At 36.5% G+C, this 27877-nt stretch overlaps 1 protein-coding gene and 1 long non-coding RNA gene across 2 annotated transcripts in view; one reads left to right on the forward strand and one right to left on the reverse strand.

The window, feature by feature from the left end:
- Positions 1-5150: 5150 nt before the first annotated feature.
- On the reverse strand, positions 5151-7127 carry LOC127951926 (uncharacterized). The gene is made up of 3 exons (XR_008152766.1): positions 7004-7127; positions 5763-5890; positions 5151-5610 (listed from the first exon to the last, which is right to left on the reverse strand). It is a non-coding gene; the product is annotated as an uncharacterized LOC127951926 (long non-coding RNA).
- A 6794-nt stretch (positions 7128-13921) lies between these two features.
- LOC127951896 (GTPase IMAP family member 8) overlaps positions 13922-27877 on the forward strand; it is a 31457-nt gene continuing 17501 nt past the window's right edge. The window contains exon 1 of the mRNA XM_052550031.1: positions 13922-13977. Within this exon, the coding sequence (XP_052405991.1) occupies positions 13962-13977 (16 nt within the window). The 5' untranslated portion in view covers positions 13922-13961. The remainder of the gene's footprint in view (positions 13978-27877) is intronic.

Genomic DNA, 27877 nt, shown 5'->3' on the forward strand with positions numbered 1-27877 from the left:
AGGTGCGTTTGCAGTCACCTTACGTCATTGCAAACGCACACGCAAAAAACACAACGCGACTGAGCACAATAATGTTTTTGTTATTTTGGTGCTATTATGCACAGCATAGTGAACGACAACTGTTTGTGTCCATTGCATGGTGTGACTCAGCACATATCAATGTTCCCCTGACACTCACAGTTCTCGTGTGTTGAGGAAACAATGATATCGACAGTGTTGCGCATGCGCGGGATACTTTACTTCCTGAAAAAGTGCGCCCCCGAGTCCATGTTGCTTGCACATTCACGCGAACCAAACCAATCCTAACAGGCTTTGTTGGTGTCACACAACCAGGCAGAACTTAAATACATTTGCAAATTAAAATAATTAATAAGACACAGGTGAATCAAATGACAAAATCAAAGGGGAGACAGAAATTAGGTCACACAGAAAAGACTTGTGGCAAGCTCACAGAATTAGGAGAAAATCTTAAAAATAATGGGCATATCAGTCCTAAATTTAAGACTCCTAAATTTTTGTTCTAAGACTATTTCACAAAGTGTTTTAGTGGTCAACCCCACCCTTACTATTAATAAAAAACTTATGTCTATTTTATATTTTTAGCAAAAGCCGAAAAACATTGCATTTCTTTTATGTCAAAAATCATTAGGATATTAATTAAAGATCATGTTATTCAAAGATATTTAGTTTAGTAATTTCCAGCCATAAAAATACCAAAACATAATTTTTGATTAGTAATATGCATTGCTAAGAACTTTATTTGGACGACTTTAAAAGGTGATTTTCTCAGTATGCACCCTCAGATTGCAGATTTTCAAATAGTTTTAACTCGGCCAAATATTGTCCACCTAGCAAACCGTACATCAAATAAAAGCTTATTTATTCAGCTTTCAGATGACGTATAAATCTCAATTTTGAGAAATTGACCCATATGACTAGTTTTGCAGTCCAGGGTCACATTTAAAGTTTTGGGTGTTTCAAGTAAAAAAAAAAAAACATCAAATAAACATTTGCCAAAGCTCTACTACAAGTTTGCTTTCTAGTTCACGTGTCCAAACACACGGAGGACCACTTGCGTTTTTCCTTGAAGACATTTTATGTTTAATTTGATTGACATTTCTACATTTATATCTTCTGCACTGGGATTGGCTGGATTAGATCCACCTTCTCATTGTGTCGCTCACATTACAAGAACATGTGGCGATAATATAAAACCTGTATGAAAATGTGGTCACATCTGTGATAGCTCAAGACATGTTTGGATTGTGTTGCTGACTTTTTCATGCTTAATGAGCTTTGGCGACCACAATGAGTACCGATTGTGAATCTTGAGGGCAATGTGTTGCCAGATCCAGCAATTATAGGCATTATTGGACTTGTCTTTTCCATTGAATTTGAAACTTTAGAAAGTTAATAGAGTGGGAAGTTGCAATTTAGAGTTAACGAAATCCTTATTGGTTTTTATTTGTTTTAATAGCAATATCTGGCAACACTGCATTACCTGCACTTAAACTGACAGTACTCAGATCTGTAGAACAAGTAGGTTGCAGAATGAAATGAAATACGCAAACACTAGACATGAAGAAGTCTGCTATTTTATTCAATATTTGTTACATTTTCAAAGTCATGATAAGAGCACTAGACAAAGTAATCATAGAGCAATGACTATTAATGAAAACTATAACAGTAATATGGATCGTTGCATGAATAATAAACTGACAAAAAGACCCACCCCTAATCTATAGTAAATATTAACAATGCAATAAATTGACTAAGGTATAATTTTACAGTGTTCATTCTTCAAAACCGAAAACATCTTTCACAAACATCTACATCTCTGTGTCACCTCGAAGAATCTCACAAATTTTCAAAGTTTTGAATTGCAAGAGAATAAGCATCGTCTGATGATTGATCTTGTGTGCTAAGTATACATATATTTATAATATAGTATATATATATTTTTTATTCTATCTGTTTTCTTTTTATTATATTATTTATGAATATGTTTATATAATATATAAATATATATTTATTTATTTATTATATATTATTATATTACTCACCATTGGTGAGTGGAGTGAGGTGTGTATTTTTTAATTCCATGTTTACAGACATAAATCTTTAATGATGTAAAATGTCTACATTGACAGTTTCTGGAAATTTTGTTGTGCCACTTGTACCAGGAGTTTAATGTGTTAACGGAGCACATTATTGTTTATGTGTTGTCATTTTAAATGGCTTTAAAGGTCATTTTATGTGCATTAAATATATAGAAATGCATGATGATGCACTGTAAAAGGTGTAAGAATTTCATTGTAAATTTTTGTTATGCCAAAGGCTTATTAACCAGCTATTTTTGTGTTATCACTGTGCTTATGCTGGTTCCAGAAGAATAAAAAAAACGATTGCACTCGTTAAAAGACTCATATTAAGGAAGCCAAGGGCTGTTGTTTTTTTGTTTGGTTTTTTTGTTTTGATACTGGCAGCAAGTATGCGATAAAATGTCAAAATGGAGCGTGTATCATGGCAATCCTGGCAACCAACATCACAATAAGATGATATTTTAAGCTCCTTTTGTAGCCGAATCTGTGCTAGTTTGAATTGGCTTGGAATTGCTATTTTATTTTATTTATTGAACACATAAAAAAATAGCATACGGAGCACAGCACAAGACAGTCAGTGTAATATAGTGACATTAATTAGTAACAGGGGATCTAAAAATAATGTCATAATATTTTAAACATGTTAATGACTTTGTTTTTTTAACAATTTCAATGAAGATACAAAACAAACTCAGCTAAAAATACACAAAATGCTAAAAAATTTTAACAGAAAAAATAAATCAATATGAAAGTATCTTGAAATTATTGAATTAACAAGTTAGATGGTATGCAATTTTTTTTTTTTTTAAATCTATTTCTTTAGTTTTGTTATTGACAATATATAAAGGGGATTAACCAAAGCAGTCTTTCAATTATAAATCGAGATCCCAAAAAATTTCCTCTAGGTGTTATTTTGCTTTAGGAAAACAAAATGTTTATTGCAGTTACCAAATAGCGTCAAGATAGTTTAAAACTAATTTTGGTTTTGTCATTACTATAGTTGATCGTGAATATGACTTTTAACCAGATGATCAAGAGTAGGAGGAATAGGATTAAAGACCAAATTAATTCCTTAAAATGCACAGGGAAATTGTGGATTTGCATGATTTTTTTCATAATGTGACCTTGGGGAACTTTAACCAGATCTAGGCTTGACTGTTCTTGACTACGCCACCTGGTGCCTCACACAAAGATATATTTTATTACTGCTGAACACCTAACCTAAGGCAAACAGGTTCATAGAAACACCAAGAAATGAACGAAACAGAGACGTGCTTTCAGTAAAATAAGACACTTTATTGGGAAATACAATTAAAAGAGCCACAGTCGTAGTAAAGGCACAGTAGTGGCAACCAAAAGACTTGGCTCACAAAGGATGAGCAGGACCGTATTGGCTGCTACCAGGAACCTATAATTAGCAGTGTAACAGGGACATTAATTCACTGTCAGGATAGGTTACCGGTCCAGGATAAACGCAAAGTTCACCAACCGTGCTCTAACTCCGGTGCCTACAGTCAAAAGCATACACACATATAGGCACAACCACTGCAAACAAGTGATTCAATCAATATTGTGAAGTGCAGTTTACCACTACAATACGAGGTGCAGTGCATGATGGACCCAGGAACCTCTCCTATAAGCAGCTGCTTTAATACTCTGAAACAAGATGGAAGGCAAAGATGTCATTATCACTAGCAAGACTCAGGTATATAACTAGACAGAATCTTAAGACTATGTATATTACTGGAACAGCCAATACCACAACAGTCCAACAGGGGCACTAGACAATGGCCACAACAATAACTAAGAAAGAAGATATAAAAAAGGCTCAGCTATTAATACACTTAATTTAGGCAAGGCAGGAGCAATCTGTCTCCATGTAATATAAGAGATGACCAGTGGAAAAGGAGCCCTTGTGCCAATCGTCACGATCCTACATAAGTTACACACAGTAGATTTAATACATTTCTATCAAGGGTTAATTGTTAACACAGCCACGCATTATCAGGACAACACAAACTCATTTTACACGTGTTCAAATGTAGCATACTGGCTAACACACTGGTTCACCAATGACAAATTTGTACCTTTTAGATGCTGGAACTTAATTGTGGTACAGCTACCCGGCAGGTGCCTTGCCCAAGACCTGTGCGCAAATATGCTTGAACTACAAAGCATGTCCAACAATGTCACCCACTTAATAAAACAGTAGTATGAACACATATACCTTCAGTAGTACACCGCACGACTACCCGGAAGCGTCTGGCAATCGTTCCAACACCTATTTTCCAATGACTAAGTATTAAATGAACTATACCAAATGCTTAGCCTGCTACATTGTATAGAGCTCTACAAATACCTTGTTTACACAAAGGAGCCACGCATCCAAACCGCAACAAAACTGTAAACCAGAGAATCTCTCTTAACCAAACAGTGAAGACTGTTATATAGCACCCAGCCTGGCTGCTAATTAATTGTTAATCACTCAGCAGCCAGCTGGGCATCATTACATCAGGGCGCTAACATAGCTGCAGAGGGACAAACTTAACCCAGACAGTGACTACTCTGCCGGTTACAATAAGTTAAAAGATTCCCATAATTATCAAACATATTCATAAGGTGTTTAATAAAACTGTTAAACCAATTCCTTAAAAATAAAGATCTATTGGCAATCGTTCCCAGATAGCAAATGACATGTGGCCCAGTTCTGGCCCACATCTCCCATATTCTTCTGGCCCACATACCGCGCGGAATGACGGCGATGACTCAACCTGAGTCTGGCTGACATATGTCAGCCACAACTGAACCAGATCTGGGCCACATCTCACCTGGCCCAGATATCAACCACGCCATTTCTGAGATGTGGCCCAGATCCGTCCCAGTTGTGGCTGACTTCTGGGTTAGATATGGCCCATATTTACCCTTTCTAGACACAAAAGAATATGTAATTCATCCAGAATAAAGAAAACACTCATGTAAACTGCTTTATTAAAATATAAAAATTAGACAAATAAATATACATACATGAATACAACTGCATGTATAGATATAAAACAAATACATTTACATTATTACAAAATAAAAAATACAGATAAATATTTATAAATATAGTTAAATACACATTAACATTACATTTACATTTAGCAGACACTTTTATCCAAAGCAACTTACAAATGAGGACAATGGAAGCAATCAAAATCAACAAAAGAGCAATGATATACAGGTGCTGGTCATATAATTAGAATATCATCAAAAAGTAGATTTATTTCACTAATTCCATTCAAAAAGTGAAACTTGTATATTATATTTATTCATTACACACAGACTGATATATTTCAAATGTTTATTTATTTTAATTTTGACGTTTATAACTGACAGCTAAGGAAAATCCCAAATTCAGACGCGGCAGAGAGGAGTGAGTTTGAGAAACATTCAGATACACAGGCTGATTCAGTCTTCTGAATTGGGAGTAGCGAACATGCATTATAAACTTCTTTCAAATTATAATCTGTTGGGGAGATAAAATGTGCAAGATAACGTATATGTACTAATAAAAACATCAAACAAAAAAATAATGTATCTTTTACTCTCCAGTACTGAAAGCAGAACTGATAAGGGAGCCCTTGATACTGTGACACAGCTCTTTCAAATTAACATTACCTTTTTTTGCAGTGGCGGTAGTTTGTATGTCCATCTATAGTTACCATCATCTAAGGTCTTTTGAGTACTGGTATCATCTGAAGTCCTCACAAGTCCTGCAAGTCCTGTGCTGTGCAGTTTCTAATAACCTTGGGATGGACATTTGCAGAAACAGGAAGGCAAAGGGAGAAAGATGAGCATAGCTGCTGTTCATATCATTTCAGGCAATGTGCACTTTTTACTATTTCATCAATGGAGTACATTGAGTACTATTTTTAATCTAGTAGGTTTAAACTGAAATAATTTTCCCTTAATAAACATATTATTTGTTGTCTGTTTTTGGGGAACAGACACAGTCTCTATAGAATGGACTGCATATGCCAGAGTAACATTTAATACATTTTAATAAAATTTAACTGGGAGGAACATCATAACTGTAATTTACACAACCATTCAAGAGTTTGGGGTCTATAAGATATTTTATGCCTTTATAAAAATATCTCTTATGCTCACCACGGCTCCATTTATTGAATCAAATTACAGTAAAATAGTAACACTGTGACTATTACAATTCAAAACAACTGTTTTCTATGTGAATATTATGTTAAAACATAATTTATTCCTTTGATCAAAGCTGAATTTTCAGCATTATCACTCCAGTCTTCAGTGACAAATCTTCAGAAATCATTCTAATATGATGATTTACTGCTCAAGAAACATTTCTGATTATGATCAATGTTAAAATACAGACGTGCTGAATTTTTTTTTTGTTGGATTCGTTGTTACATAGACTCCAAATATTTGAATGTTAGTGTTACATGCATCAAATTGTTCAAAATCATCTGTTTCAAATAGTGTTCCTGTAGGTCAACTGGTAGAGCACTGTGCTAGCAAGCAAGCAAGCGCAAGGTTGGGGGTTTGATTCCCCGGGAACACATGATATGTAAAAATTGATAGCCTGAATGCACTGTAAGTCGCTTTGCATAAATGCATAAATAAATGCAGGTCTTTTGAACTTTGTATTCATCTGTGAATCCTGAAAAATAAAATGCATCACGGTTTCCACAAAAAAATTAAGCAGCACAACTGCTTATAATAAGTTTCTTGAGCAGCAAATCAGCATTTCTGAGGGATCCATGTGACACTGACACATATTTTAATCAAATAATTACTACAGAGGAGAGCAGAAGATAATTATTACAAATTGTATCAACTTCAAGCTTTTGAACACTAGTGTACTGTATATTTGAGGTTTGACTTACTGTACTAGTCTTGTGGTCAATAGCATCTTGGAGATGTTGTCTTACAGTAGGTTCACTCCGACTCTGCTGGATGCAGCAGGCCATCAGCACTGAAGAATCTAGGAACAAAACAAGCAATTTGACACAGAGCAAAACAATATTTAGTCTGCAGTTCCAGGTTTATTAGATGGAAACAAGCTAGAGCAGGTGAGATGCAAAAAATAAATAAATAAAGTAACAGATTCATTGCGATATATGTTGTGAAAAAAATGCATATTATGTTACTTAACCTTTTCAGCGCTTCCCAGATCTCTGTTGTAGAAGGATTATTTTGTCACTCTTGAAATCGCAGAACAGTTTTATGTTTACCATAAAAGATCAAAACAACTTTAGTTTTCAGCCAATTTTCGCGCTCCTTGATAACGTGACGTCATCGATAAACAGTAAAGTGTAAAATGTTAAGGTTAAATAAATTAAGCAATTTCCAATCATCCATTGAAAGATTACCAACAAAACAGCCAAAATCTATGAATAAACATATGAATAAACATATGCCCCTTTTTTTATTTCAGTAAGAGGGGGCACTGCCATTTGTAAATGTAATGTGTCTGGCTTTCGGTGTCATTCCAGCTATATTAGCTGTACAAACAGCTTGTTTTGCTGTTTACTGTTGCAAACTGCTGTATCTTACCATGTTATTTTTAATGTATTGTGTTAATTATGAACGTACTGGTTTGTAGTGCAAACAGTTTTACCGTTTACTGCACTTTGTTCTTCTTGTTATTTCCCTATAACCCTATATAAGTCTCACACATTCACATACAATTGCTTTGTGGATAGAATTAGATCACTACATAATTCAAAATGTCATTCAACTATGATATTGCTAATTTAAAATTCATCTTGTAGTTCTATAGCCCAGTGCAAAATGCCACTAAAACATAATAGTTGGACAAAGTGGCACTTTTATAGTTTAAGATTTTGTATTGTTGCTTTTACGAACACTCATATATGTATGTATGTGTGTGTGTGTGTGTGTGTGTGTGTATAAGGGGTGTCTTGAATAAATGTGAATATCATGAAAAAAAGTTTAAATTTTTTGTAACTTTTTTTATTAAAAAGTGAAATTTTCATATATTCTAAAGATTCATATATATATATATAAATATATATATATATATATATATTTTTTTTTTTTTTTTTTTTTTTTTTGATGATGATTAGAGCTTAATTTAATGAAAAGTGGAAAAAAAAGTGAAGTGAAATTCAGCCAAGTATGGTGACCCATACTCAGAATTTGTGCTCTGCATTTAACCAATCCGAAATGCGCACACACACGCGCACACATGGAGCAGTGGGCAGCCATTTATGCTACGGCGCCCGGGGAGCAGTTGGGGGTTCAATGCCTTGCTCAAGGGCACCTAAGTCGCGGTATTGAAGGTGGAGAGAGAGCTGTTCATGCACTCCCCCCACCTACAATTCCATCCGGCCCGAGACTAGAACCCACAACCCTTCGATTGGGAGTCCAACCCTCTAACCATTAGGCCACGACTTCCCTGCACAGAAGAACAGTCATGTATGTAATTAAGTAATTAAGAATGTAATTATTGCATTTAAAAGTATAAAAAAGGAGTAAACAAATATTATTTAATTATTTAAAATGATTTTTAAAGAAACGTTGTCCTGTGGTGCAGGTGTCACAATGGAGGACTTTTTTTTTTTATCACACCAAAGGACGTTTCAGCCTTTTCTGTCAATTAATGACCTTGCTATTCCAAGCTAACCTGTCATTAGTGGCAAGCAAGACACATTTGCAAAATTTTCTAGGATTATGTAGCTTAACATGCACTTTTTAATAAAAAAAAATATATAATTTAGGGTTGTCATATTAATGCACAACAAAGCATAAAAAATTTGTAGTGGTTCCGAAAAAGGTCCGTGTAGGTCAAATAAATGTGTGTATGTATTTATATTACGTGTCCTGAAATATTATGGGCGTCCAGTACTCAAAATAGTTTTAGAACCACTGACTGGTAAAGAAAGGTGATCTGCCAGGACGTGTCTTCAGAAAATGGCACATCTGGTCACCTGGTATAGGCAATATCTGGCCCACATACAACAAGCCAGAACTCAACCTAAAACCGGTTTGTCACACACGGGCCAGATCTGGCCCACACACAGCAAACCACGACTCAAATTAAAGCCGGTTTGTTGCACACGGGCCAGATCTGGCCCACACACAGCAAGCCACGACTCAAATTAAAGCCGGTTTGTCGCACACGGGCCAGATCTGGCCCACACACAGCAAGCCACGACTCAAATTAAAGCCGGTTTGTCGCACACGGGCCAGATCTGGCCCACACACAGCAAGCCACGACTCAAATTAAAGCCGGTTTGTCGCACACGGGCCAGATCTGGCCCACACACAGCAAGCCACGACTCAAATTAAAGCCGGTTTGTCGCACACGGGCCAGATCTGGCCCACACACAGCAAGCCACGACTCAAATTAAAGCCGGTTTGTCGCACACGGGCCAGATCTGGCCCACACACAGCAAGCCACGACTCAAACTAAAACCGGCTTGATGTGTGTGGGCCAGAGATGGCCCATATAACCTCTGCCGCTGCCAGAACTGAGCCAGATTTGCCATAGTTGGCCCAGATGAGGCCCGGATATGTATGCTATCTGGGACGCAGACCAACGTCACCAGTAGTGGTGGAAATTATGTAGTGATGTGTCGTTCGTGAACGAATCGTTCTTTTTGAACGAATCTTTTAGGTGAACGAATCATTCTCGTTCACGTAATCCACTGACTCATATTTCTCGTTCAGTTAAGTTCCTCCCTCCACAGCAGCGCGGCGCTATTAGTAGCGCATGTGCAGCTCGGTGAACCGGGTAACTGAATTTCAACCTGTCAAATAATTACTCAACCTTGAGCCAATAGCCTTCGAGTATGAGATGTGACAGATTATGAGATTTGTTGAATGTAGTGAACAAATACGCCCTTCAATGAACGAGTTTCATATGAGTTAGTGGTGGAAATTATGATTCTTTCTAGAGATTTGTTCATTTTCAGTTCGTTCACCAAAATGATTTGTTCAGAATCGTTCAGTTATCATTTCTTTGTATTACACAAAATATGCCAGCAGATGGCAAAAAACAGTGTATTATGTGCTATGTCTTTAGTCAACGAACGTATTCACTTGTTACAAAAACTGATCTGGCTTTATTAAAATGTGTGTATAATTGCATTTAATATATAAAGTCTAATTAAGTTGTTTAGCTGAACAAAGCACAATGTTTTCTTGCCTAATTAGCATTTTAATTGTTTGGTCAGACAGTTTGTATATTATATATTCACATTCATAAATCGGGGATTAAACATGGAGGTGCTAAATATCAAAACAAGCGTATGTGCACAGTGCTGTACCTTTGCATTTTCCGAGATTGACATGCTAAAATGGCAGACTAACCCAGTTTACTCTCATTCATTTCATTCACGAACGAGATAAGCTATGTAACAGTTAATTTCATTCACGAATGACATGTATCCGTTCATTCAGCTCGTTCACAAATGACATGTGTTTCAGTTCAGTCATTTCATTCACGAACGAGATGTCCCAGACAGCAAGCAGTTTCGGCCCAGGTCTGGCCCACATCTGGCCCACATGGATTTCAATGATAAGATCTCTAGACTCATATGAAACTCGTTCATTGAAGGGCGTATTCGTTCACTACATTCAACAAATCTCATAATCTGTCACATCTCATACTCGAAGGCTATTGGCTCAAGGTTGAGTAATTATTTGACAGGTTGAAATTCAGTTACCCGGTTCACCGAGCTGCACATGCGCTACTAATAGCGCCGCGCTGCTGTGGAGGGAGGAACTTAACTGAACGAGAAATATGAGTCAGTGGATTACGTGAACGAGAACGATTCGTTCACCTAAAAGATTTGTTCAAAAAGAACGATTCGTTCACGAACGACACATCACTAGTCACCAGTCTTTTTGCATAATCTTCCCGGTACTTTACACCGCGGTGGAAACGCCCCAGATAGCAATTACATTTGGCCCGGATCCGTTTTAAGCCCCTTGCCTCCGTTTCTATCTTAGAGATGTTTTCTGATTGTGAACCAGATCGGTGCCAGATAGAGGTTTCAGCTTAAACATTGTAACTGCCATCAGTTCAGTATTTATATCATTTTACAGATCTGGCCCAGATCACTTTTCCCATAGATAACCGAAAGACATTAGCTGTGTCTGACACTGATCTGGTCCAGATCTGCAATATGAATCTGAGCCGATACTGTTTTCACATAGGCTATACTGGTGTGGCCCGAATCTGTGATACACATCTGAGCCGACTGCATTTAAAAAAGGGCTAAAAACTGCTCTGGCCCATATCTGCAAAACGGATTTGAGCCAACACTGTTTTGACCATAGACTGTCAGAGACTACCTGATGTGGACCACATCCGAATTTTTTTTCTCAAACTGATTGAAGAACTCCGTGGAATAAACATTTTTAAAACAACATGGTTACCTGTCTGCATTTTTTTTCTATCTAGAGCATGAGATAAATGCATTGTCTTTAAGCTGAGCAATATTATCAGTGTTTAAAAAAACTATACAGCAACATTTTGTGATGCTATAAGGTCCGTTACAGCACAGGTCCGTTTGAGCTCCGTTTTAGGTCCGTTTTACGACAGCGGCGAAAGTGCCAAGTGAACGTTGGGTCTCGCTTGACTGTCGTCTTGCAGATACGGTCCACATCCGTACTGCGGATTTCAGTCAGAAGCGCCAAAAAATATTAAAAAATCTCATCAAACCAAGCTGTCAACGGAGATTTAACTGACCAGCTAGGCTACCACACGTATGTTTTTATGTGTCTATGTGTTTATTATGTACATCTATTTTATGCATTTATTCTAATTTACTGTCTATTACACGTGCATGCTGTTTGCTTCTTAGATAGCAGTTACAGGCTGTTATTTGCGCACCAGTCTGTGTTATGTTAAAGCCGCATCTGCTATAGCGGTTGAAGCCTGGAGTGATGTTTTTCTTTTGTTATGGCAGTATAGCCTACTCTTTATATATTTTTTCGAGAATGTTGCACTCCTGTTGCTGTTATTCTGCACGAAACTTCATGCCAATAAATAAGAAATATTGCTGACTTGTGCGTTTCCAGCGCTCTCTTTACGTTCATCTGTTATTTGATGTTGAAAAAGGAAACGTCTTTTGAGACATGGAAAATCGATTTTTACAATCGATTCAATGAACACTTATGTCTTAAAAATCGAAAATATTTTTTCACAAAAGTGACAGCCCTAGTAGTGAGTAGGGAGATGAGTTGAAGTAGTACTTTTACTCGCTAAGAAGTACGAGGATAAATGACATACAAAAGAGGATGACTATCGATCCTTCCCGCACAGATTTCCATTGATTGAATTCTTCCAGTTTTGACGTCTTCGTAAAACAGCATACACCAACAATAATGCCTTCTGTTTATTCTTCTTATTCTTTTTATTACTATTATGCCTAATTGAGGCTACGTCTTAACCTCAGTGGTTAGATATAGTTCATTTGTTTTATTCAGTTTTACATGACCAGTTTTTTTTTTAATTATTAGTCTATTATTTTACTACAGTTCCATCAACTAATGCACAAATCATTATAGAAGTAGGCCGAGAAAGATGGTCATATCTTCATTTTGAACAAATGTAATATACGTCTGCCTGTTTTGTCGTCATGTAGGACCAGTACTGATCCAAATGTCTCATTAAACCTAATCAGTAGGCCTAATGCTGTTTTCCAGGTGCTGAAGCTGAAATATGGAGGCATGCTATAAGGTGGTTTGCCCTTTCGGCGGTCAGGAGAGAAGGGCGCAAGGAGAGACTGGCGCGTCAGCAGCAGGAGCAGCAACAGCCACAGCTGCCACAGCACATATATAGTGAATTTGTTTAAGTGCATGTTTTTTTTTTTCTTCCACGTTGTGTTTATAGCCTGTGCGTTTCTTTATCCATTAATTCTGTGTTTGTTGTTGACTGTGTTTTGTGTTAATTGTTAACTTTGTTCATGACTTTGTTGTTCGTTTTTTATAATTAAATGAATTCGTGGTCATTAATTCTGTGTTTGTCAACTTTTTTATTCACGTCGTTTTTAGTATGACAAAAATGCCGAAAATAAGGCAAAAGGTCAATCCAGTGGTGATTTAAGCAGATTCGTAACACATCCGGCACAGCTCCGGTAGGCGGAATCGTTTCACGCACCCGTTACGTAACGGGATGATCAGGCGGTGCTGGATCGGCGCTGGCACATATCCGCAACAACCCCTAAAAACAGACCAGAAACGGCTTCGGCCCGATGTGCGTTTGGACTCAGTAACGAGTCCGTGAGGCGGATGCGGGCCAGACCCGGCTCTATCGTTTTGCGGTTGCGGCCCTGTTCCGTTACAGCGTCCAGTAGTATCTGGGGCAGAAAGCAACAGGTCTGAGGGGAAAAAAGTTCCTGGGAAAAAAAGTTCCTGGTACAAATGTTCCGGGTAATTTCGGTGTTAACGCGGCATTAGTTGCATCACAAACGATCACAACACTACATCTCACTTGGCGCTGGATGACGGTCGTGCTGAGCGGTGCAGGTACAGAGGAGAAGTAGAAGAAGAGAAGAGGATGACACCATTTGCTATGCGGGGATGTTTTCATTTTCCTCAACACATACATCTTAAACCACAAACTACGAAGTATGTTTTGGACATTATTTAACCGTGTAAAAGACGAACAAAAAAAATAGAATAACAACATTTCTCACTCCAAGTTTTAGGGGTGCTGAGCTCCTTTTTAGGGGTGCTGAAGCACCCCTAAAAAAGGGCTAGCCTCGCCGAGCTGCGCTCAAACATGAAAAGGAAATCCGGTCATGTAGGTTACGCAAACTCGTCACACATTCACTTTCGTTTTGGAAAGTTACAAGGCCGTTGGCGATTATGGCGCACCATTCAGGTACGATCTTAAACACATTTTATTACAAATCAAGCCAATGTTTTCTAAGGCTAAATATTGTAGATTGTTTTATTAATGTTACGCTGTCTAAGACTTTCTTTAAAGTATCACTTATACTCAGTGCCTGTGTGTAGTGCGTGTACTGCGGAGTTATGCTGGATTATCATTATTTTGTTAATATTATTTTAGTTGGCCAACTTTGATTACGTGGAAAGAATACGTTTTTAATCACATGAGCTGAATCAAGCGACTGTTAGGTTTATTGCACTTCAGCATTATGATAAGCCCATGTCTTTTTTTTCCTTGCTTTTCCCCCTCATATTTTCTCTTCGACTTAAAACAAGAAATGGCAATCCCAAGGGTAGTTTCCAATTCGACGTTATTCAAAAACCTGTAAGCAATGGTTTTCATTTAGTTTATTACAAATTTTAAATACTGCATTAGTAAGAGCTTTGTGGCCTAGAAAAGAACCGTAAATAACAAAGCTAGTCAAAACATAAATCATCAATACCAATGCTATTTCACGACCGATTCTTACGGATTTTACGAGGTGGCTAATTCATACGACTTCTGTAACTTTAAATCTATAAATATCTAAACTATTATCTTCATAAGACTGTACGAAAATCTGCTGCTGCTTTATTGATGTTTTGTATTTGCTCGAGTGCGGAAGTAGTTGAAATGAACTAATGTTGGGTTATAGCCCAGATCGCAAACTGACATAGAACGTAGAATCGACGTTTCTCGTGGCGTCGAAACGACGATTATCTCCGACGTCGATCCCACATAGTTTTGCTCTTCGGGTTCATGTTGATCCAACGTCAGGCACGCCATTCAAAACTAACGACGATTCAAAAAAAAATCGACGCAATTGGTTGCCTTACCTAACGTTGAAACGACGTTGATTTCATTTGGGTAAAACTGCTACCCTTGTCAAAAAATCCTAAAGGATTCCAATAAGAAAACTGTACAGGATTCTAATTGGATTTTCTATCATATTTTGGAACCGTTCCTATAGGATTCTGATAGGAATAGTCTTGTAGGACAAGACATAAATATCCTGTAGGATCAGTCCTATAGGATTTTAATGGGATCCAGTTGGGTGACTGTTTATATGGGATTTTTTTTTTATTCTAAAAAGGTACACTTTTCCATTGTATTTGTTTTATGGACAAATAGTACTTGCAGTTTGCCTAAACTCACCCTGATGTAGACATTGTTTATTGTATGTTGCATGACCTTAAGTAACATTGTAAAAAAACATGAGCGGTGATTTGTGCAGCATACAGCATTAGTACGAAAAATTTCTAAGGCCCTGATAATGGATTGATCACACACACACACAATATGTAGCACTTGTGCTTCCAATGTAAATATACACTAAACCAGTTCTAGACCCAAAGGGAGGAACATATCTAGAGTGAGGAGGAACATATAAAGTGTATACAAGAGACCAGAAGTTGAATATGAAAATAACACTTTACTGTAACAATAATAATAATAGCAAATACAATCACATCACAACACAGAACAATAAAACATTAAAAAATATGTAGAATTTGATATTGTAAATCATTATAATACACCTCAAAGGGAATTTAAACTGTTCATTTAATGTAATAAAGTACTATTAGTGTGTAATGTAAAAACAGAAAGAAAAAAAAAACGAAAATAAAAATATTGTATCAAATATATTCCCAAGCAATCACTAATGCTCTGTCAATTGAACATATGCACGATTACTTCCTGGTTTTAGATAAGCCAGCTCAGTCATTTCCAGTCAGTTGTACTGTGCTTTAAGGGGAGAGGCCTTTTCTCAGCTTCTCTAATAAAATCTATTCACAATTTGAAGAAAATCTTTATTTATCTAAGAGGATGAAACGTCCACATTTACCATTAAATGTTTTTAGTGTTAAATATTACGCAGGTAATTCTGCTAAATTGTTCTGGACTCATTGCTTCGATTGACAGTAATAACGGAAGACAAGCCAAATTCAAATTCATTATGTGATTTGAACTAAATTCAGATTAACAAAACTACAACAGTAACAAGTCTTTGTTAACTGAATATATTTAGCAGCTTTTACAGTTAAGATAAAATAAAAAAAATTGATTTACTAAATTAAATCTGAAAATATAAAAAAATATTTAATGCATTATTTAATTGTTATACCATTAATATTTAACTTATTTAATTTGTAGTTAACTAGTTAATTATTTAAATAATTTCCCCTTATACACTGTTAGCGTTGGGACATTTCTTTTATTTTTATTAAATGATATGAGACTTCTTGATTCCTGCACTTGCTATAATTTATACTTCAGTACGAAAAAAAATACACAAATTTGGAGTCAAAATTTTTAAAGTGAATTTTACTGCACAGCTACAGAGTTGAGCGGGTAAATATTATAAGGGTTTAAAAAATGTTCATGACTAAGTAAGAAGGTAATCAGAGCATTGTGATGTAATTTGGGAGATAGCATCACTAATGTTAGCCTACACCTAAACCAGTGGTTCTCAAAGTGTGCTACAAGACCCTCTAGCTGAATCACTAATTTAATTATAAATTAATGTTAAAGCACAATACTTTTGAACTTAAATGCAAAAATAACTAAACTCAAATGAAGATTAAGTCCAACACAGTTTTTATTTAACTTTTAGGTACAACACATTTTTATTTAATCATTATTTCAGTTTTTTTATTTTTTTATTTACCTGTTTGTAAGCACAGTGTAGTGTTAATGTTAATGTTCAAAATGTATATTAACAATGTTAAAGTGGCTGACAACAGTAAATATAATAATAGTTAGGCCTACTACGCTACTGAATTTTAATGCATATAATTGGTTTAAAATTTTGAGAACCACTGGCCTATAAACAGTTACTATAGTGTTTAGTTTTCAGCATTTCAATGTAGTTACGTGTCTAGGTAATCGCCTGGGAATACTAGGCTTGGCATATACAATTATGTGTTATTAAATAACATAAAACTGTATGTGAATGCCATCATCTATCATTATTGTTATGCTATCATTAATTATGAAGATGGAAGTTTTTTTTCTGACAAGAATTAGGCAGGAGATGTTTCTGTACCTGTATAAACCACAACATTAAATCAGTTTTACCAGAAGTTTACGAGTATTGGCTTATCTTTATGCGGAATTACCATGCATATGGTCAACTGGTTACTAGGCAATGTAACAGGTCCTTCAGCTGACAAAGGCTCGACATCTATTCTCTTGTCATGCGTGTCTTCATGTTCACACTCATATCACGGGAGAACGGTCTCATGTCAAACTTTTTAACTGGAACATAAAACCTGACCTGCACAACAGAACATATTAATCCATTAATACAAATAAAGCGCTACACAAAACTGTAAAGCACAATTCAAAACGCTCAAAATGGTGGCAGAACAGGCATTCTGTACTCGCTACTTCAGTGTTTTATACAATTACATTTTATTATAAATGGCATACATTAATATTTCATTAATATCAGTTGTTAAATTAGCTTTTGCTATGTAACGTTAATGGCAGACTGCTGTACTAATCAGCAGATTCAGTAACTAACGTTAGATCAACAACTCACCAACAGATATAATTACTTCACCCAAAATGGTTCGTTTGGGATGCAGCTCATATAAGTATCATTATTTCTTCCTTTTACGCGTCTTTCAATAAACTTTTAACAAGTTAAACAACGTTAATCACTCGATTTCTCAGCTTCCTCGCCTGACCGTTACCGTTCAAATTATGCACGCTGGAGTGTCACGCGCACTACATTTGGATTTCTTAAAGGGGAAGCGTCACGACACAACCATTGTAGATGTTTCTGTTTCTATGAATTCTTAGTCAAATGTAATACATTTTAACTTATTCGGATATTATATCATTTTAAATATTTGCCTTACTGTATTATGAATTTAAAAAATATATATTTGTGTATATGTAGGCTGCATTTTTATGGGTTACAAGTACACACACACACACACACACAGTGCTAATCTAAACAAGTAAAGTTACTCTTAAAAAAGTAATTAACAGAATCAAATAAGATCCTACAGGACAAAGTGAATTTCCATAAAAAAAATCACAATGTCCAATACAAATCATTAAAAGATTACATGAAAAAATTAAATCCCATTCAATTAAACACAATGTCCAATAAGATTCTAAACATCAAATAAAATCCTACAGGACAAAGTGAAATTCCATTAAAATCAATCAGAATGTCCAATAGGATTCCAAGAGTCCAGTAAGATCCAATAGGACAAAGTGAAATTCCATTAAAATCAACCAGAATGTCCAATAGGATTCTAAGAATCCAGTAAAATCGTACAGGACAAAGTGAAATTCCATTAAAATCAATCAGAATGTCCAATAGGATTCTAAGAATCCAGTAGGATCCAATAGGACAAAGTGAAATTCCATTAAAATCAATCAGAATGTCCAATAGGATTCTAAGAATCCAGTAAAATCTTACAGGACAAAGTGAAATTCCATTAAAATTAATCAGAATGTCCAATAGGATTCTAAGAATCCAGTAGGATCCAATAGGACAAAGTGAAATTCCAATAGGATTTTTTGACAAGGGTATTAACATTTTCTGCTTGTTTTAAAAATCTCACATACTTACTACTAAATAAATTAGCCTGTATATGTAAAAATGTATTAAACACCACATTCAGTGATAATTTCTTTATTATTTATTCAATACAGTTTATACACAGTTACATGTAGAGCACAAACCTTATAAGTCTAGCAAAGAAAATGCTTTTACACACAAATAGGTATAAAGTATATTTAAGGGCTAATATAATATATTATCTAATATAAATTGTGTCAAGTAACAAATTAAAAGCTATATTCACTGAATAAAAAAAAAACATGACCAAATGTGTATGATGTATTTTCAGTGGGGCACAAAAGAACCTTAAAAAACTGACAGCCACAGTCACAGTTCACTATCATTGCTTTACTTAAGGGGGGGGGGGGGGGGTGAAATGCTATTTCAAGCATACTGAGTTTTTTACACTGTTAAAGAGTTGGATTCCCATGCTAAACATGGACAAACTTTCAAAAATTAAGTTGTACATTTGAAGGAGTATTTCTGTTCCAAAAATACTCCTTCCGGTTTGTAACAAGTTTCGGAAAGTTTTTTTCGAGGATGGCTCTGTGTGACGTTAGATGGAGCGGAATTTCCTTATATGGGTCCTGAGGCACTTCTGCCGGAAGAGCGCACGCTCCCATATAGCGAGGCTGAGCAGCACAGACATTTCACTGATCAGAGCGATTCACTGATCAGAGCGAGAGCGTCGCGAAAAGTCACAAAAGAAGTGTGCTTTTGGTTGCCAGGGCAAGACAACCCTGCACAGATTACCAAAAGAGAAACAGCATTAAGGGACCAGTGGATGGAGTTTATTTTTACAGAGCATCAACGGAGTTGTGCAAGTGTTTTTGTTTGTTCCCTGCATTTCTAAAATGCTTGTTCACAAGGCCCAGTTTGACGACGGATTTTCGTATCGTTTATTTCTTAAGGATGATGCAATCCCAAGGAAAAAGGGTCACGATCGTGTCTTGGAACCACAGATCTATATATATAACTATTCTATTATATAGATATTTATATTATAGATCAGTGGTTGGAACTGCAGGCGGTGAGTAAAACTGCTAAAAATATCTCTGCCTCCTTGTTAGTGCGTCCCCTCCCATGCCGGAGACCCGGGTTCGAGCCCCGCTCGGAGCGAGTCGTTGCTGCTGCTGCTTTCGTTCAGTTTCAGCCTCGGGATCTGATTCTGGATCATAAATAAACGGGTGAATCTGACTGTAAGCCATGGTTTGTTTTGGAATGATGGGTTTTCCCTCACGGTAATGTCACAGCTTCCACATCCTCTCAACTCAAAAGCCTGCTGGTGCTCGTGATTCTTTAGCTCCGCCCACACGTCACGCCTCCAGCCGGTCGTGTTTTTCCGGGAAAAATCGGTACAGACTATCTTTCTCTTATGAATATAATAAAACTAAAGACTTTTTGGAGTTATGAAGGATGCAGTACTACTCTATATGTACTCAAGATTAACAGGATATTGAGTGAAAACGAGCATTTCACCCCCCCTTTAAAAAATAAATAATATATATATATATGGTGACTGAGGCTATCACTCTTTGCTTTTGTGTTCCATATGAGTGAGATGATGATTTATAAAGAAGACAGAGGTAGACCAAGTAGATCAATCAGTTTTCATTTGCAATCAAAACTTGAGTTGTTTGTAATATCAGGGATGTGACCTAATCTAGTCAGGTTTGATGTAGGCCACCATTAGACAATAAAGTTAATTTTAATGTCCTATGACTCCATGATTAAATTTCTCTAAAGTTTGGGGGTCATTTTTTTTTTTTTTATCACGTGCTTTAAAAATATGATCTTTTGTATATTTTCATATAAAATGGCAACGTTTGATGTAAAACATGTATTTCTTATCTTTTTATAATGTAATTAAAATGTAAAAAAAAATGCCTTGTGTTATTTAGCATGTGCTATTTAACTCATTCACTTTTAAAAACTCTTTGGATCTAAACAAATAATGCAAATGATTTTTGGATTCAAAATGTCAATTTTTACTTAAAGGTGACAAGTTTGCATCACCTGAATATTCAGTTATTAATGTCCCTTTGTTATATTTGCATACAGTACATCTACTGTACAACCGAGACACTCCAAAAAAGGCAGATCAATAATTGTGACGAAAAAAAATGTGCAAACTGTAATGAAGCAGAGATCAGTTAGTTCCTCAATATCCGTTCTGAAGCTGACATCGTTCGCCAGCTTTAGTAAAACAAAACACGTCACATCGTAATGCCGTGTGTCTTTACGGGATCTTTATGGTTTGTGTGTGAACGCACACACAGATTCAGGAAAATCACAGGCAGATTGAATGAACCAAAATCTAATGATCCTGGGACACATTACCCGTGTATTATCTAGAATCTCAGTGTGAAAGGGGCTAAACTGAGCACTTGTATACTGTTGTTCTCTTATTTGTAGAATAGGATTTGTGCACCTCAGAATATGAAATGGTGTAACTGTTGTGTTGTGTTTGCTGTAGAGAATTAGTTAAAAAAAATATATATATATATTGTTAGTACTAAAAATATTTATCAGTGACTTTAAATGTACAAATATGAATGTATGACTTTTCATTACAACATTTCCACTGTCACAGGTGCTCAGGTTTCCTATAATAATACCTTCACAGAACATAATAGTAGTAGTCAGCTATCCATGCAAAGAAGTCAGTGTGATGTACTGTAGGTACAGCTGTCCAGGCCAACATCTGATGTGCTGATCTCTTCAACGCTCATCCCAGGAAACCTTCAATAAAAACAAAATCCATCATACATTACCAATATAACAGGGCTGTACAATTCTGTTCTTGGAGATCTATTTACCTGCAGATTTCAGATCTGACCCTGATCCAACAAACACGTCTGTAACGGTTAACTGCTTCCACTGATGTGCTGTGAAGTAGATTTGCTGACAAGTACCTCCCTGAAAGTACATTGATAACACTGTGAAACTATATTTTCGTAGAGGATCGTTTAATAGTCACAATATTACTGTAACGGCATACAAACTACACAATCTCGGGAAGGAGGAGGCAGGAACTGGCGGACAATCAAATAAAGCTTTAATAAAAAAATAAAGACAAAGCATTGCGCCAGCCCCTCGCAGATGACTGTCGCGCACAAACACAAAATAAAGTCCAGGCCTGGTCCTCTCTCATCCTTCACTGTCATTGCTCCTCTTTTATATCCTTCCGATCTCCTCCGTGGGACTCGAGACCAGTGAGTGTCGCAGGTGTCCCTCATTTATAATCTCTCCACTGGCCTCGCTCCGTTCCCAAGGCTCTCGGCCCCACCCCACTCGTCACAATTACTTTTTTAATGATCTCAGTAATGACCTCGTTAAATAAAATTAGCATTGCTAACAGGCGAGTGCTTATGAGAAAGGCATGCAACAGCTTTTTATGTTCATTTACAGTCATTTACATTTGAATCATAAATACATAGGAGTACAAACAGAAAATGTAGGAGCACACCTTAAATCAGCCTGCAAGCTTACCTTTTAGGGCAATGATTACAAAATAAAAGGATTATTTAGCAGCTTTGCATGTTCATCTACAGTTTCCATCATCTGAAATCTTTGTGAGGTTTGGCATCTTCTGAAGTCTCCACACGCGAGGCTGGACAAACAGGAAAACAAAAGGAGAAAGATTAGCATAGCTGTTCACATTTCACACAAAAGATGATTTATTTAATCACATTTAACAGAAGTGAAACGTTATGAGATGTTCTCTTTGTGAATACATGTTAAAAAGTGAACGTTCACAGTGAGCTTTATTGACAGGTGATCTGACTTATCATAATGCAAATACTGCCATCTTGCTTGACAAACAAATTACCATATTTTCCGCATTATAAGACGCACCTAAGAGCCTTACATTTTCTCAAAAATTGGGCATGCCCCTGATAATCCGGTGCGCCTTTTGTGTGCTCTGAGTTCCAAAATCTGTAAAGATGTTGTTTTGAGACTTAAGTAAGTGCTCCTCTTGATTGACTGACAGACCATTTCCCGCTAACACAGGGACGTCATACGTACACTACGTACACTGGCAGGATAAAGTTAAACTAAACTCACTGTTTTGCTTCCGTTACCTTTTTTTTTGTAGACTGTATGTTTTAGCATGCGCCTCATAATATGGTGCGCCTTATGTATGGGTTAAGTACAGAAAAAGACCCCATAATTGAGACTGCGCCTTATAATCCGGTGCGCCTTATGGTGCAGAAAATACGGTAGACAGGAGAGTAGTTTAACTTCGGTGGACTTAAACTTGAAAAATGTTGTATAAAGACTTGTGACATCTTTTATTTTGTGCCTAAATTAAATATGAATCAATCGGTTCATGTGTGCTGCTTGAACAGAGCTGTTTACAGTGATCTGTAACACATTAAAACAACACAAAACAGTATTTATTGTTTGAATTTCATTAAAAAAGGTGGGGGGGGGGGCAAATTTGGCGCAATCTATGGAGTTAGCATACGTGACCTCTGATAACTGTTAAGATGCTCACGGACTTGTTTGAAAACACTTTACCATTTCTATGAAGTAAATTCAACAGATGTTGGTCAAATACAAGCAAGAGAGATGTCAGGAACAGTGGCATATGATATTTGTGCAATTTTAATTGACTAAACTTACCGAAAGCAGTGAAAACAGCAGCAAGAAACAGAGCTGCAGCCTGACAGTGTTGTCGATCGCCCGTTTCCATGCCAACTCCCTCCGCTCCAGTGTTTGAATCTGAATGGACGCTACTCCAGTGTTCAGCGCGCGCTCATTAAAACACGCAGAATTTACAGAAACACACAAACCCTGATTCAGCCCTTTAGAAATCTACTTGTGTGTGTGTGTATACTATGATACCTATGTAATAGTTGACTTGACCCTTTAACACTTGCACTCTCTATTTGATTTCTCACCGCTTGTTTCCTTAAAAAAAGAAAAATAATTCAACTTCAGACTTTAAGTAACTTAGACTATAATATTCAGTGGCAGACGGAGAACCCACTAGGCTATATAAAATAATGAAGAAAAATACATTTAGTACTCTTTTTCTTTCTGTGAGAGTGCACTCGCAGATCTCAGATTCCTCTGATCAAGTTTCAACATATATCAGAAGTTATGATTTCGATCAGATGCGTCGGCTGTGTTGATTGATGAGTCAATGTGATTTCGACGTTGAATCGATGCTTTATTTTCTACTAAATTACGTTCTGATGTTCCGGCCAAATAGTGAACGTTGATTCAACATAGAAATTTGATCGACGACCGATATTGACCTTTACAACCAAAACTCGACGTTGAATCAAAGTCTGCTTGCTATCTGGGAGGCCTAATCAGAGCCGTTGAAAAACGCAGCTGCGTCATTCATCTGGCTGGTGTTATGGTTTAACTGGATATTAGCTGCATCCGAAAACTGAAAAATGCTGCCTTCAGAGGACTCATTCCTAGTTTGGAAGTCATCAAGGCACATCTGAATTCAATGTTAGCTTCAATTCCTGTTTCTTGAGATGCCTTCATCTGGCCGATTTTTGAAGGCAGCATAGATGTATCCTGCGCTGCCTTTGATATCCCACAATCCTGTGAGATTCCACATTTTATGTAATTTCTAGTGAGAAATTAATATTGCAGTAATGAACTGTGATTACAGTTATCAGTTATACAGTTATACAGTTACAGTTATTATGACTTATTTTTGGACTGATGCGACTTATACTCAGGTGCGACTTATAGTCCGAAAAATACGGTAGATTCGTGTGGTATGAGAAGGCTTGTGAGCCCAGTGCCATTTCTGTTTTGTTTGACATTTGTATGCTGTTTATAATGAATGCCACTGTAGCCTTATTTGTTTTATTTTATAATGTAATGTATAATTTTATAACTAGCCTACATATTTTTAATTCTTTTTCTGATCTGAATACAGTTAAAGATACTGAATTTGGGATTTTTCTTTGATGTCAGTTATAATCATCAAAATTAAAAGAAATAAACATTAGAAATATATCAGTCTGTGTGTAATGAATGAATATGATAAACAAGTTTCACTTTTTGAATGGAATTAGTGAAATATGATTCTTTTAGATTTAACTTGATGTGTTTGCAAATTTACCAACAGCATTAAAAGGATAATTTTTAGCATAATTTTTATATTATTTTAAACCTAAATATAAACAACATGACACTTCCTTAATATTGAATATTTGTCTTCAACTTTTTATTTAAATTCACGTTCAGGAACGTGCAGAGTTCCTCAGGGGCAGATGCTCAAATGTAAAATAGGGGCAATGTAAACAAACAGAAAAAAATGATAGGTCAAAAGTTTTGATACATAACTATTTTATATTTTGCACTTTTTTTTTTTACACAGGGCACTTATGGTCATCAAGCCTGCATTTATTTGATCAAAATTTTTATATACTTTCAAATACATTTTATGCAGTTCTGATTTATTTTCAATGCTGGAAAACTGTGATACTTTTTGAGAAATCTTTGATGATAAAAAAAAAAATAAGAACGACAATTATTTAAAAACAGTATAAATTTTGTAACAATATACACTAACATTCAAAAGCTTGAGGTCATGAGATGAAAAAGGTCATTGTGCTGCACTACCAGGACAAGAATGACAGATTAAATTCTCAATAAACCTTTGCAGGTGTTTTGAGTTGATTAGCTGATAAAGAGATCTTGTCAGTTCCTATAAAATAATTATTTGTTCTAAAATTCTAATACATTTTGAGATACTGGAGTTTTGATTTCCATGAGCTGTACGCCCTTATCATCAATATTAAAACTATAAAATGTTTGAAATATTTCACTTTTTATGTAATGAATATAGAATATATTTAAGATTTACTTTTTAAATTAAAGTATGGGGGGGGGGGACTACTTTTCCACGATATTGATGCATCTGTACTTGGAATTGTTGTCATCTGGAGGAGGAAATATACTTTCACATGTCTTTCTAATCTTCTTTATCATTATATTTCTCAATTAATCTCTCTTCTTATCCCGCTAATGTGCTGAGATTAGCTGTAAAACATGCCCTGAGATTACTTAGCATTCGATACGAGCTGTGTGTTTCAGCTTTAAGAGAAAACATATTACCATGAACGGTAATAGAGCTTTTGTTTAATTTTTTGCAGCTCCAGTCTGAAAGACTGAGAGGAAATTAAACCAAGTTGAAGTTATTAAAAAAAAAAAAACTAAAAGATTCGGGGCTATTGAATAAAACATGTGGGGCTTAAGCCCAATTTGCCAATAAATCAGCATATTAGAATTATTTCTGAAGCATCATGCACTGAACACTGGAATAATGATGCTGAAAATTCAACTTTTCATCACAGAAATAAATAATATTTTTAAGTATATTAAAATAGAAAAACAATATTTTAAATTGTAATAATCACAATTTTACAGTTCTTTTCTGTATTTTTGATCAAATAAATACAGACTTGATGAGCACAGAAGACACTATCATAATGCCATAAATATCATAATAATCAAAATGGTAATATAATAAGTCACCATTTTACCAGCCTACACTTCACATAACAGGCCTGTAGTTGGCACTTGGGCTTCATTGACTATGATAGTTTCATTAAATAGTAAAAAGTGTATCAATACATAAATATAAGTGAATTGAATACTGCTTACCATTATTGTGACTTTTGGTGCAAAATAAAAAAAAAATTGCAGTGCTTTTGTAATCATTTAGCATTCATTTTCTCAGCGATGCAATTTGATTTAAAAAATGAGACAAACCAAAGATCCAGATTGCTTCATAATTTTCAACATATTTAGGAATAAGAACAGAAAATGACCGCTCCACTTCACATTATTGTCCAATGAAATTTGAACTGCCAGATCATAATTGGTTCATTTATTATAGCCTACATGAAAACCAGCATTGATAAATTATGTAGTATTAGTAATATTACTATCATGTAAAATATTATATATTATGTATGTAATAATATGGCAGGTAAACGTAGCATCTCATTCCCTTCAGGGAACCATGGTTACATATGTAACCTCAAGATGTTCAGGAACTCAAGCTGCATCGAATGCTTTGGGAACAAGAATACCCACTGCGCCATATGAGCAAGTTGCTGTCTGTTGTGTATCTGGCAAGTACATCAAGACGAAAGGACTTGAGACCATTGAGTATATGTTAGTTCCAAACTGTAGAAACGAATGAATGTGTGGGGAGAGGACCAGCCTGCTGCAGCACAAACATCCTGAATGGCCACGTCCACTGATAAGTCCTTGGAGGCAGCAATACCCCTGGTCGAGTGCACTCTGACCCCAATGGGTGACTGGAGATCAGAGGACTCATAGGCCAGTGTGATGGCCTCAACCACCCACCAACTCATAGTTTGCTTGGTCGTTGGAACCCCTTTTTTAGGTGGATTAAAGTAAACTAATAACTGCTTTATGCCACTGGACAGCTTTGTAAACATATGTGAATTACAACAGGACCTGGCAATGAGGTGGGCACTTAAGGAACATACCCAGGACTCGGGTAGATGACTCCAGGCCTGACACAGCAAGAGCTTTGAGGTCCCTTATCCTCTTCAGTGAGGATATAGCGAGCAAGAAGATAGACTTAAGCATGAGGAGCTTAGCCTCCAGGGATTGGGGGAAATGCGTACAGATGAAGCCTCGGCCATATCAGCACCATAGCATCCGGCCCAAGTGGAGCTGGATGTGTGAGGGAGAACCAAAGAGGACAGTGTGTCGTTTCCTCATCTGAGGGGGCGAGCTTCCCATGCCGTCCCATGTTCTTTCTGCAGGGGAATACGGGTAGTGACGCTATGTTTCTGGGTCTGGCGATAGGAGGAGCTAGGAGGCTGGGACTGCTCCCGCTCAGCTCCTGTTCTTGACGACAGAGTCTACTGTGCTGCATAACAGGCCAGAAGGTGATAGCGGGGCATCCAGCAGGAAGAATCTGTCCTTATCTTGTAACTTGGACAGATTCAACCACATGGAACGTCTGATGGCTCTGACTGTTTCCTTGGTGGCCTGAAGTGACAGATCTGTGGCCCGACTGCATATCCCTTCTTATTCAGCCCCGTGATGTTGGATTAATTAGATACTATGGGGTTAAAGAATCCAGACAAATATGGTTTATCCCATGATCAGCTCAGAATGGAGATTGAGGAAAAACGGAAGGCCCCAATGTGAAGGTTGTGATCTTGATGTAAGGAAACGCTCGTCCAACTTGCTTTTGGGATGAGCACCTTGTTTCTCGACTGGCCATTCGATATTCAGTATACTGAT

The sequence above is a fragment of the Carassius gibelio genome, chromosome B3 (genome assembly GCF_023724105.1).
Source record: "Carassius gibelio isolate Cgi1373 ecotype wild population from Czech Republic chromosome B3, carGib1.2-hapl.c, whole genome shotgun sequence".
NCBI classification, from domain to species: Eukaryota; Metazoa; Chordata; class Actinopteri; order Cypriniformes; family Cyprinidae; genus Carassius; species Carassius gibelio.